The sequence below is a fragment of the Carlito syrichta genome, unplaced genomic scaffold, assembly GCF_000164805.1.
Source record: "Carlito syrichta isolate Samal-C Ts95f unplaced genomic scaffold, Tarsius_syrichta-2.0.1 Scaffold301830, whole genome shotgun sequence".
In the NCBI taxonomy this organism is placed as follows: domain Eukaryota; kingdom Metazoa; phylum Chordata; class Mammalia; order Primates; family Tarsiidae; genus Carlito; species Carlito syrichta.
The window spans coordinates 32554-42426 of record NW_007245926.1 but is presented as its reverse complement, the minus strand read 5'-3'; the positions used below and the strand labels follow the sequence as shown (position 1 = coordinate 42426).

The following is a 9873-nucleotide window of genomic DNA, read 5'->3' as shown; positions in this document are numbered from 1 at the left end:
AAAAAAAAAAAAAAAAAAAAGAAGAAGTGTGTGGAGGGTGCCAGACATGGTAGCTCATGCCTGTAATCCCAGCGCTTTGGAAGGATCGATTGAGCTCAGAAGTTTGAGACCGGCCTGGGTAACACAGTGAGACTGTCCTACAAAAATTTTTTTAAAAAATTAGCCACTCGTGTTAGCGTACTCCCATATTTCCAGCTACTTGGGAGGCTGAGGTGGAAAGATCACCTGCACCCAAGAGGCCGAGGCTGTGGTGAGCCATGATCGTGCCACTGTACTCCAGCCTGGGTGACAAAGTGACACCATGTCGCAAGACAGGTATACATGCTCCTGGTTTATCTTTTCTTTCTTTCTTTTCTATTTTTTTTTTTTAAGGTATCATGCCCAGCTAACTTTTTTATTTTTTGTAGAGATGAGATCTTGCTGTGTTGTCCAGGTTAGGCTGGTCTCAAACTCCTGGGCTCAAGCAATCCTTCCCCCTCGGCCTCCCAAAGTATTGGGATTACAGGTGTGAACCACCACACCTGGCGACTTTTCTCATAATTAACTAACATGAGAGGACCTACTATGTGCGGGGAACTGTGCAGGACCCTGGGAGACCGTCAGGACAGCCATCACATGCACTCCCTTAAGGAGTCTGAAGTCTGGTCAGAGATGACAGACCCCAACACTGCACAAGGCACTGTGTGACACTGCGTAGATAAAGGTCACGAAACTTTGGGAGGTGAGAGAACTTGAGTGAGCGGTATTTCTCCTGCCCGGATGACACAGGCTGGAGAGATAAGTGGAGACTCCGGGGAGTTCTGACCATGACCAGGCGGCATGCAGTGTGTCCCTGGGTCTGTGGCCAGTGATGCACAGCTGGGAGAAGCAGCAACCTTTGTGCCTCCAGCACACAGCACCCGGAAGCCATCCTGGCCGGGGCAGCCCCATCCTGGGCTGTGCGGGCGTGCTATCTTTCTGTGTCATGGCCTCCCTCACTCCTGTCATCTCTGCCCCTCGCAGAAGGCCCGGCTTGCCAGGATCCGTGTGGCCAAAACTGGCAGCTCCAACGCCTACCTGCACAGCAAGCGCAATGGGCTCCTGAATGAGGCGCTGGAGCTGACGGTAGGTGCCAGTGCCCTGCTCCTTCTAGAACCTTCCTCCCCTGGGCAGGAGAGGAGATGGAAAATGCACTCGCTGTCGCTTTCCAGGGCCCGGCCCTCCTCCTCCCAGGTCCTGGGTTGAACCCTGAGGAGGACACATTTCCAGACTTTCTCGGAGCCCACAGGCCTCCCCCACAATCCCATGGGGTCATCACCTCTCCTGGGATCCCATGGGGTCATCACCCATCTTAGTCCCATGGGGTTATAACTTCTCCTGCCATCCCGTGAAGTCGTTACCTCTCCTAAAATCCCGTGAGGTCATCACCTTTCCCGCGATCCCTTGGGGTCATCGCCTCTCCTGCAATCCTACGGGGTCATCACCTTTCCCGTGATCCCGTGGGGTCATCACCCATCTTAGTCCCATGGGATTATAACTTCTCCCGCCATCCCGTGGGGTCATCACCTCTCCCGCGATCCCGTGGGGTCATCACCTTTCCCGCTGTCCCATGGGGTCATCACCTCTCCCGCTGTCCCGTGGGGTCATCACCTCTCCCGCAGTCCCGTGGGGTCATCACCTCTCCCGCGATCCTGTGGGGTCATCACCTCTCCCACGATCCCGTGGGGTCATCACCTCTCCCTCAATCCCATGGGGTTACCACTTCTCCCCCGATCCAGTGGGGTCATCACCTCTCCCACAGTCCCGTGGGGTCATCCCCTCTCCCGTGATCCCGTGGGGTCATCACCTCTCCCACGATCCCGTAGGGTCATCACCTCTCCCACAGTCCCGTGGGGTCATCCCCTCTCCCTCAATCCCATGGGGTTATCACCTCTCCCCCGATCCCATGGGGTCATCACCTCTCCCGCAGTCCCATGGGCTCATCTTGGACACCCACAAGCCATCTTTAGACCCAGGGCCCCAGCCCACAGCGGGCGAGTCCTACCCTGACCCCGAAAGCTGGCGGCTCCAGATGCTTCCGCTGCCCTCCTCCCTCCCGGGGAGAAGCAGAGACGCAGAGCAGGAGGCGCCGGGCCCTGTCCTCAGCCTCTCTTCTCACCTCCAGGGCACCTCGGAAGAGGAGCACTTGGGCAAGACCGCCTCCCTCATCGAGAGCCAGCACCACCACCTGCTGCACTGCCTGGAGAAAACCACTGTGAGTGCCAGGCCGCGGCCAGCTGCCTCCCAGCCCCGACCCCGGGCCCCTCTCCAAGGCCGTCCTCACAGCCACACGCTGGGCGCGGAAGTCCAGTCCGCCCCCGTCAGACGCAAAAGGCAGTGGTCGTGAGGAGGGGCCTGCAGGAGGGGGCCGGGCCCCCGCGTGTGAGGCCTGCACTGCCCACCCCGCCGCCCTACCCGGGGCCCCCCTGGAGTGCTCGGGGCTCTGCCTGTCGGTTTCTCGGTTCCGGTGGGCACTGCCCTTCACAACTCGGTCTGAATCTACACGGCAGGGCAGAGAAGAGGGCTGATTTCCACCCCGCCTCCGGGGCTGGGTGGCTGCAGCCACGGGGCCCTGGGCCCCCACGGCTTCCTGGAAACAGTGCGAGAAGGAGGCAGTGCCCGTGTTTCTCCAGCCAGGACTCCTCAGGACCCCCCCCGGCCACCCTGTGACTCTCAGGGCTTCAGATGCTGACACTCTGATTGTTCGAACGGAGTCATGGTTTAGGGTGCCACCGTCGGAGTGTGGAATGATGCTTGTGCCTAACCAACGGGCTGAAGGGAAGGGCAGTGGGGCCAGTCGTGGACCCTTGGCAGAAGGTGCTTAGGGGCAGTCGTGGGCGGGAGACGTCAGGGCCGAGAAGCCCAAGAGAAGCAAAGTGAAACGCTTCCCTATGCCTTCCAGAATCTTCCTCCCCCAGGAATCCACAGTCAGGGCTCACACACAAAGGGAGGAACTTTCTAATTCTGAATGTTCCCTTTCCTGGCCTCCAGAGGTGGGGAGAATAGATGTTAAATGACTCTTTTTATTATTTTTAGAGACAGGGCCTCACCGTGTTGCCCAGGCTGGTCTCAGATTCCTGGGCTCAGGTGATGCTCCTGCCTCAGCCTCCCGAGTAGCTGGGATGACAGGCGTGAGTCACCAAGCCTGGCTGAGGTGGCTCTAAATCTGAGCCAAGTGTGGACACCATGAGTAGCCGTTGAACCCAGCAGCAAGGACCCCACCAGGGCGAGGTGCCATGCACACCCTCGTTTCCAGGATTCACCATCAAGAACCATAGATGCGTATCACGAGTTTCTCTCAAAGACTCTGAGCTTGCCAAAGGGAGAGGCCAGGACCCAACTGCCCTTTCCAAGTTGCATGTGCTGAGTGGAATGTGTACACGGGAAGGATAAGGGTGAACACGTTTGGATTCGAAAGGCTAGAATGTCGGCCCTGAGGAGATGAGATGTTGGAATTGAGGGATGGAATGCTGGCATCCAAGGGAAAGAATGTGGGGGGTGGGACATTGGGAAGAAAGCTTGGAATGCTGGGTTTTAGGGGAGGAATGTTGGGGCGGAGAGGCAGAATGTTGGGATGGAGGGAGTGAATGTTTAGTCCTGCAGGAGTCCAGGGTGGAATGTGGGGACCCAGGCGCGGAATGCTGGGAATGGGGAAGGGGGTGGGGGCGGAACGTGGGGCTTGAGGGTGGAATGCCGGGATGGCGAGATGGACTGTCAGGACTGGCTTGGGAATGCCGGAGTGTACAATCAATGGTGTTTCTATCTTCTGTTGGCATGTTGTCCCGTAGGGGTTGTCCTATCTTGTGGATGATCCCCTGTTGTCTGTACGAACCTCCACCGTCAAGGTATCACTTTTTAAACATTCGATCGATGTGTCTCTCTCTGACCCCTCTCCGTCTGTGGGCTCTCCTCGTCCCCCCTGGCCTGGTTCTCTGCATGTGCTGTTGGCTCTCCTGGGGCTTGTCCTGCCTTTGCTGCCACACCCAGCGCCAGATCAGGCTCCCAGTTTCTCTGTGCTGACCCCCGCCCCCCGCTGTCCTCTGATTCCCTCTTTGGGCCTCCCGAGGGATGCAGAGGGGTAGTGGAACACGGTGCCGATGCCGCTGTCCTGTGAGTGTCCCCGAGTCCCATCTGCTGTGCCACCTCCCAGCTCGGCGGAGACTCCTGGCCTTGGCTGCCAGGCTGGTCTCCCTCTGAAGTCTCTCAGGCGGTCTCTTCGGACTCTATCCTCAATCTGGCAGCCTTGGCCAGACCACTGATCCTGTAGATTTGTGGTCACCTTGGCCCGATAGCCGTTTTTTTGGTTATCTGGGGTTCAGGGACAGCCCCTCCCTAAGACCTGGACCAGGGAGCCTCGGGGCAATCCCTCCCCATGCCTACACTTGACCTAGGGAGCCCTGTGCCTCCAGGTATGTGAAGGAGGCGTGTCTCATAATCAGGCCGTAACAATATTAATAAAAAGAAATGCTATCCCTGACCATTTGAGCCCATTGGCTGCAGGAGCAAAGCTCTCCCAGTTCTGTGAATAGCCCACCACCTTGAAACACTTTTGTCATGCCCTTACCCAAGATTCGTGAGGATCTTACCCAGTAAATCCAGATAAGACAATCTCGCGTGCCCACTGGCCACAGTCAGTAACTCCCAATCTGCCACCTCTAGCAGGCCTGGTACAAAACCCGGAAAGTGAGTCTTCGCTTCCAGCTGTGATGACGCCACGTGTCCCCTGCGTCCCTTCAGCTCAAGCTGCAGATGGGGCGCATTTCACATCACGACTTCACAGCTGCAGTCCCCACCCCTCCATCGGATGGCCAGGGCTGCCAATAAGATCCTCTTTCATCCCTTACTGGGTGGCTCTGGGACATCCCCCCTCCTGAATGCTTACCTGGGATCCAGGCGGCTGGGCGCCCTTCCTTCCCGGCCCAGAGCAGAGACAGGCCGCCCTGCAGACGTGGGGTCTCGGCCCCCTCTCCCTACCTGCTCTTCCTACCTCTTTTCCTTCTGCCTCCCACAGAACCACGAGTTCATCGACGAGCAGATGTTCGAGCAGAACTGCATGGAGAGCTCAATGCAGAACTACCCGTCCACAAGAAGCCCCTCCCTGTCCAGTCACTCGGGCCTCACCACCACCTGCTGCTCCCGCCGCAGTAAGAAGACCACACACCTGCCCAACTCCAACCTGCCAGCCACTCGCCTGCGCAGCATGCAAGAGCTCAGCACCATCCACATCCAGGGCAGTGAGCAGCCCTCCCTCACCACCAGGTGGGTGGCTCCCTGAGGGTGAGGCTTCCCGTTGTTCACAGACTCAAACAGTCTCCGCGTTAGGAGAACCTCAAGAATCCTCTAGCCCGGGGGTACCCAGCCCCTGGAACCACGGACTGATAGTTAGGAACCGGGTACACAGCAGAAGGTGAATAGCGGGGAGCAGGACTCCGTCTTCTGTCAGATCGGCAGCGGCATTAGATCTCATCGAGGTCGTGCAATCCATGGGAGAACTGAATGCCTGATGATCTGAGGTGGAGTCCACATCTCCCTCGCCACCCCCATCCATGGAAAAGCTTTTTTCCACAAAACTGGTCCCTGATGCCAAAAAGGTTGGGGACCGCTGTTCTAGCCGCCTCCCTGGTCTCACACATGAATCCTTTTCCTTGCGAGTTAACTCAAAGGCCCTTCCTAGGCTATGGGAGGACACTAGAGTGTTTTAGGCTGAAAATGGGGTTAGAGAGCAGGAAAAAGGAACACTAAAATATATAGATACACTGTGTGTGTGTGTGTGTGTGTGTGTGTGTGTGTGTGTGTGTGTGTGTACACATACAAAAAGTGACCTGCCCTAGGGCAAAGAATGGACCAATCATTTTTTCAAAGAAATGATTGTCCTAATTGTGCTGGTCATGGCTTTTCCCAGCTGACTTGGAACCGCAGACCGACTTTTCCCTTCCTTCTCTGCTCAGATCTAGGCCGCCTCCCCTGACCTGCAAAGGGGTTGCAGGGAATTCTGGGGGAGCAAAGGCCAAAGGCCACCCATGACACGTCATCAACCACCAGGGGATGCCACTCGCCTGCACATTCTGAAGTGCAAAGCCCGAGACACATGACCTTGCCGTTGCTGGTAGTTTAGGAAGAATAATTAGAATGGACATTACAAGCTGATGACGAGAGGGCAGAGGTCGAGGGGCCCCGAACTCTCCTCCTGGTTCCCATGAGCAGGAGATGCAGGGGGTCGAGGAAGCTTTGGGGCCGTCAAAGCAGGAACCATCCCTGATGCGCTGTTTTCTCTCCCAGTCGCTCCAGCCTTAATTTGAAAGCAGACGACGGACTGAGACCCAACTGCAGGACGTCCCAGATCACCACAGCCATCATCAGCATCCCCACGCCCCCGGCGCTGACCCCGGAGGGGGAGAGCCGGCCTCCCCCTGCCAGTCCAGGCCCCAACACGAACATTCCCTCCGTGGCCAGCAATGTCGTCAAGGTCTCCGCCTTGTAAACCCCCTGGACAGAGGGCCAGAGGGGGCAGCGGGGAATGAAGGGGGCCGGCATGTTGGCGGGTGGCCCCTGGGACCACTCCCTCCTCCGTTCCCCACGACATCTGCCTGTCCCATCTGTACCCTAGCACTGAGACTTGTGCCTGGAAGAAAGCAGAGGCAGCCAAGGGGCGCCGGAGTTCCCCGCCGCCCGCGTGGACAGCACCCTGTGATGCCGCATCTCACCGGGGCCAGAGGAAGGGAAGGAGGGTGGGGGCAGGGGACGGCCGGCAGGGGGTGTGGGCTGTGTGCCGGGACCCGGCCCGGAGGGGGAGCCCCAGACCCCACCGCGGTCGTTTCTGGAGACCCCGGTGAGGAAAAGACAAGACCAAGAACAGCACAGAGGCCGCGCTGACACCTGCAAAACAGGAAGAAAATATAACACTGTGTATTTCAGCACCTTTTTCAAGGCTCTTAATGGATAATATTTATTCATGGGAAAAGGTGGAAAACAAAAATACCAACGGAGTTTTGTGAAATGTTTTTCTCCATGGATCCAACACCTTTGAACCAAAACAATGCATTTTTTTGAGGTCTTTTTCCCCCCTTTTTCTTCTTCTCCTTCTCCTTTTATAGCAAAAGCTTTTAGGCTAAGAAGTCAGTTGCCGCTGAGTTCTCGCTCCATTTCCCCAGGTGGGCGAGGTCAACTGAGCCGGGGGCCCCACTGCCCAGCTGACCTGCGTAGAGCTGCCACGTGACCACACGGCAATCTTTACCTTGTCTGTCCCCGTCTCCTTTGTCTCTGTTCCTCTTGCTTACCCTCTGGCTGTTTCTGTGTCCAGCCATCTGTCTCTACGTGGATCCCAGCGATATGAGACACATTGGTAGAGCCTTCTCCATCGCCGCCAGGGACCGCAGACGCGTGCCTGGGAGTTTCATTGGTGTGAATGCAGTTGCCGAAGAGGAAAGAAGGAAGCAGAAATGGGGAGGGTGTCGGGGTGAGGGAAGTCCACCGCGTGAGGCAAAGGGGCTTCCCCGAAGAAAAGGAATGGCCAGGTTCACCACGCTGGGGTCATGAGAAATGAAACAGCCAACGCCCGCAGGAATGGAAGACCCCAGGGCTCGTGGCCGCAGGCTCCTTGCTGCATACCCTTCTTGGCGGGACCCTTGTAAAGGCTACCCAGAGCTCTGCCAGGCGGCCCCTTCCTCCAGAGGGGGCAGTGAGCTAAGACTCTTCTGCCTTGGGCCATGCCCGAGTCACCTCCCACGTGGAAGCTGTGGCAGGTTAAGCCTGTGTGCCTCCTGAAGGATGCCCCAGAGCGTAGAATTGAGCGTGAGATCCTAGAGGCTTCTCACCTGGTCTGGAGGATGTCTTGAGGTCTGATCCCCCTGAAGGCAGCCAAAGTAGGGGAGAGGTCTGATCGCCTCCATGCAAGCGAAGGAGTGAAGGTTATTTCTCGGAGACCTGCACGACATGTCTAACCGGGTGGCTTGCACCCCGGTGTGTCTGGGGATGACGTTTCTGGAGTCCTTCGAACCGTCGTTCACGGCTTCTAGCAGAGGAGGTGGGCCTCGGGGTCCATGAGCAGCTTTTTCCCACCTTCCCCAGCCCCCAGCTGCCCCCTGTAGTCTCCGCAGCCGGGGCTCTGGCACACGTGGGCTCCTCAGAAGCCTCTTACCCATCCCGCAGCTTGGTGGTGGGCTGTTCGCGTCTCTGCCTGTCACGGCCACTGAACATCTCTGCCCATCACGGCTACCAAAGTGAGTCTCACTAGCCAGGACCCTGAACATGCTCTCCGTGGACTTCCCTGTGACCCCAGCTGGCTTGACCCTGTAGGCAGGGAAAGGCCGAGGGTTGGGAGTGGCACCTGACCAGAAGGCGGGCAGAAGGGCAGAGGAGAGAGCCCTCTTTCTGTCTTGATCTCATGCGTATCCTCAGTGACCACTGACTGAGTTCTTGCTCTGCGTCTGGCTGCAAGGATTTCCCCTTAAAGTGGAAATGCAGTGGTTCTTGCCCTCTGAGCTTATGATCTCAGGAGGCAGAAAAGCTTTGCCATCCAACCCCATAGGAAGGTGTATACACACACGCATAAAACCAGCCTAAACACATGAGCGAACACAGGAAGTCCCCTACATACGAACCTTCAAGTTACAAACTTTAATGGGGTACACCTGCATTTTTTAAATATATTATTTCTTTCCACCAGGTGTCAGTATAGTCTGTTAAATATATACAGTATTCTCTAGCTGATTGTGTTAGTTGGGTACCTAGGCTCACTTTGTTGGATTTAAACTGGACTTACAAATGCACTCTCAGAACGGAGCTCTTTCATATGTTGGAGACTTCCTATTCATGCTCAAAATCCATTCATTTCATACACCCATCAGTTAGAAGATCAGGCTGAATGTCACCGAGAGGGCAAAGGACTAGAAATTTTTCTCTTTAAAAAATGGGAAATGGTACAAAAGTGGGACCATGTAAGTAAGTTACACGTCATAAGCTCTGAGTGGGGTCAGGGATAGAGTGGCGAGGGGGAACATGTTTGAAGACACACGCAGACCGCCTGGGCTTAAGAACATTCATCACAGGATTAGGATGGTGACTGAGTCAAGAAAGGATCTGTTCAGTAATGCACCAAGGGAGCATTGCCATGGTTTCCGCAAAAATTAAGTCTTAAATAACCTGTCTCAACTTCCCGTGGTGTTTATCGACCCTAATGAATGGAATGCTTTGTGTTCCTTCCATTTCATTTTCAAAGCCCACATCATGCCAGGTCCTAAAAGACCATCGGCCTATCTCCTTCTTCCCAGGCCCCGTTGGAATCTCAGCTAGGGATCGAGGACTTACTTAGCTCACCTCAATGATGTCAAAAGATGTCAGCCAGGGGGAGGTGGTTTGTCTACACAGCACAGCTAGACCACCCTGTAAAAGGGTATTTGTAAGTAAATGCGAGGTCCAAGGTGTGCTGAATCTGTTTAATAAGTCTCATGGACCAGAGACTGAAGAATGAGTAAATCAGGGTTTTCTAGGGCCAGTGGATTTCTGGTGCAATGACTTGAGCATGAATTGGTTCATGAACCACTTCAGCATCATAAAAGATTCCCACAACCACCTGTTCATTGAATCCCACTCAGCATTAGGGAGACAGGTATCTAAGATCACATAATAGCTACATCCAAATGTCAAATAAGTGGAAACTTAGAAAATACTAAGAATATATCAGAACTAGAAGAAATCAAAGAACACCTCGTTCATTTTAGAGTTTCGAGAGCTGAGGCCCCGAGAAATTAAAAGACTTGCTCAAGGTCACGCAGTCATTTAATGGCAGGGCTGAAGCCAGAATTCAAGCCGCTTGGCTACTGGTCTACTGCTTTCTCCACCACACCCCTTCAGAGC

General features: G+C 55.5%; 1 protein-coding gene across 2 annotated transcripts in view; it reads left to right on the top strand.

The window, feature by feature from the left end:
- The window catches only part of KCND3 (potassium voltage-gated channel subfamily D member 3), a 229738-nt gene extending 222806 nt beyond the window's left edge, over positions 1-6932 (top strand). The window contains exons 3-7 of one of the 2 annotated variants that reach the window (XM_008055358.1): positions 1003-1104; positions 2144-2233; positions 3807-3863; positions 5030-5277; positions 6298-6932. In XM_008055358.1, coding sequence (XP_008053549.1) covers positions 1003-1104; positions 2144-2233; positions 3807-3863; positions 5030-5277; positions 6298-6499 — 699 coding nt within the window. In that variant the 3' untranslated portion in view covers positions 6500-6932. The remainder of the gene's footprint in view (positions 1-1002; positions 1105-2143; positions 2234-3806; positions 3864-5029; positions 5278-6297) is intronic. The other variant, XM_008055359.1, reaches the window with a different exon arrangement.
- The last annotated feature ends 2941 nt before the right edge of the window (positions 6933-9873 follow it).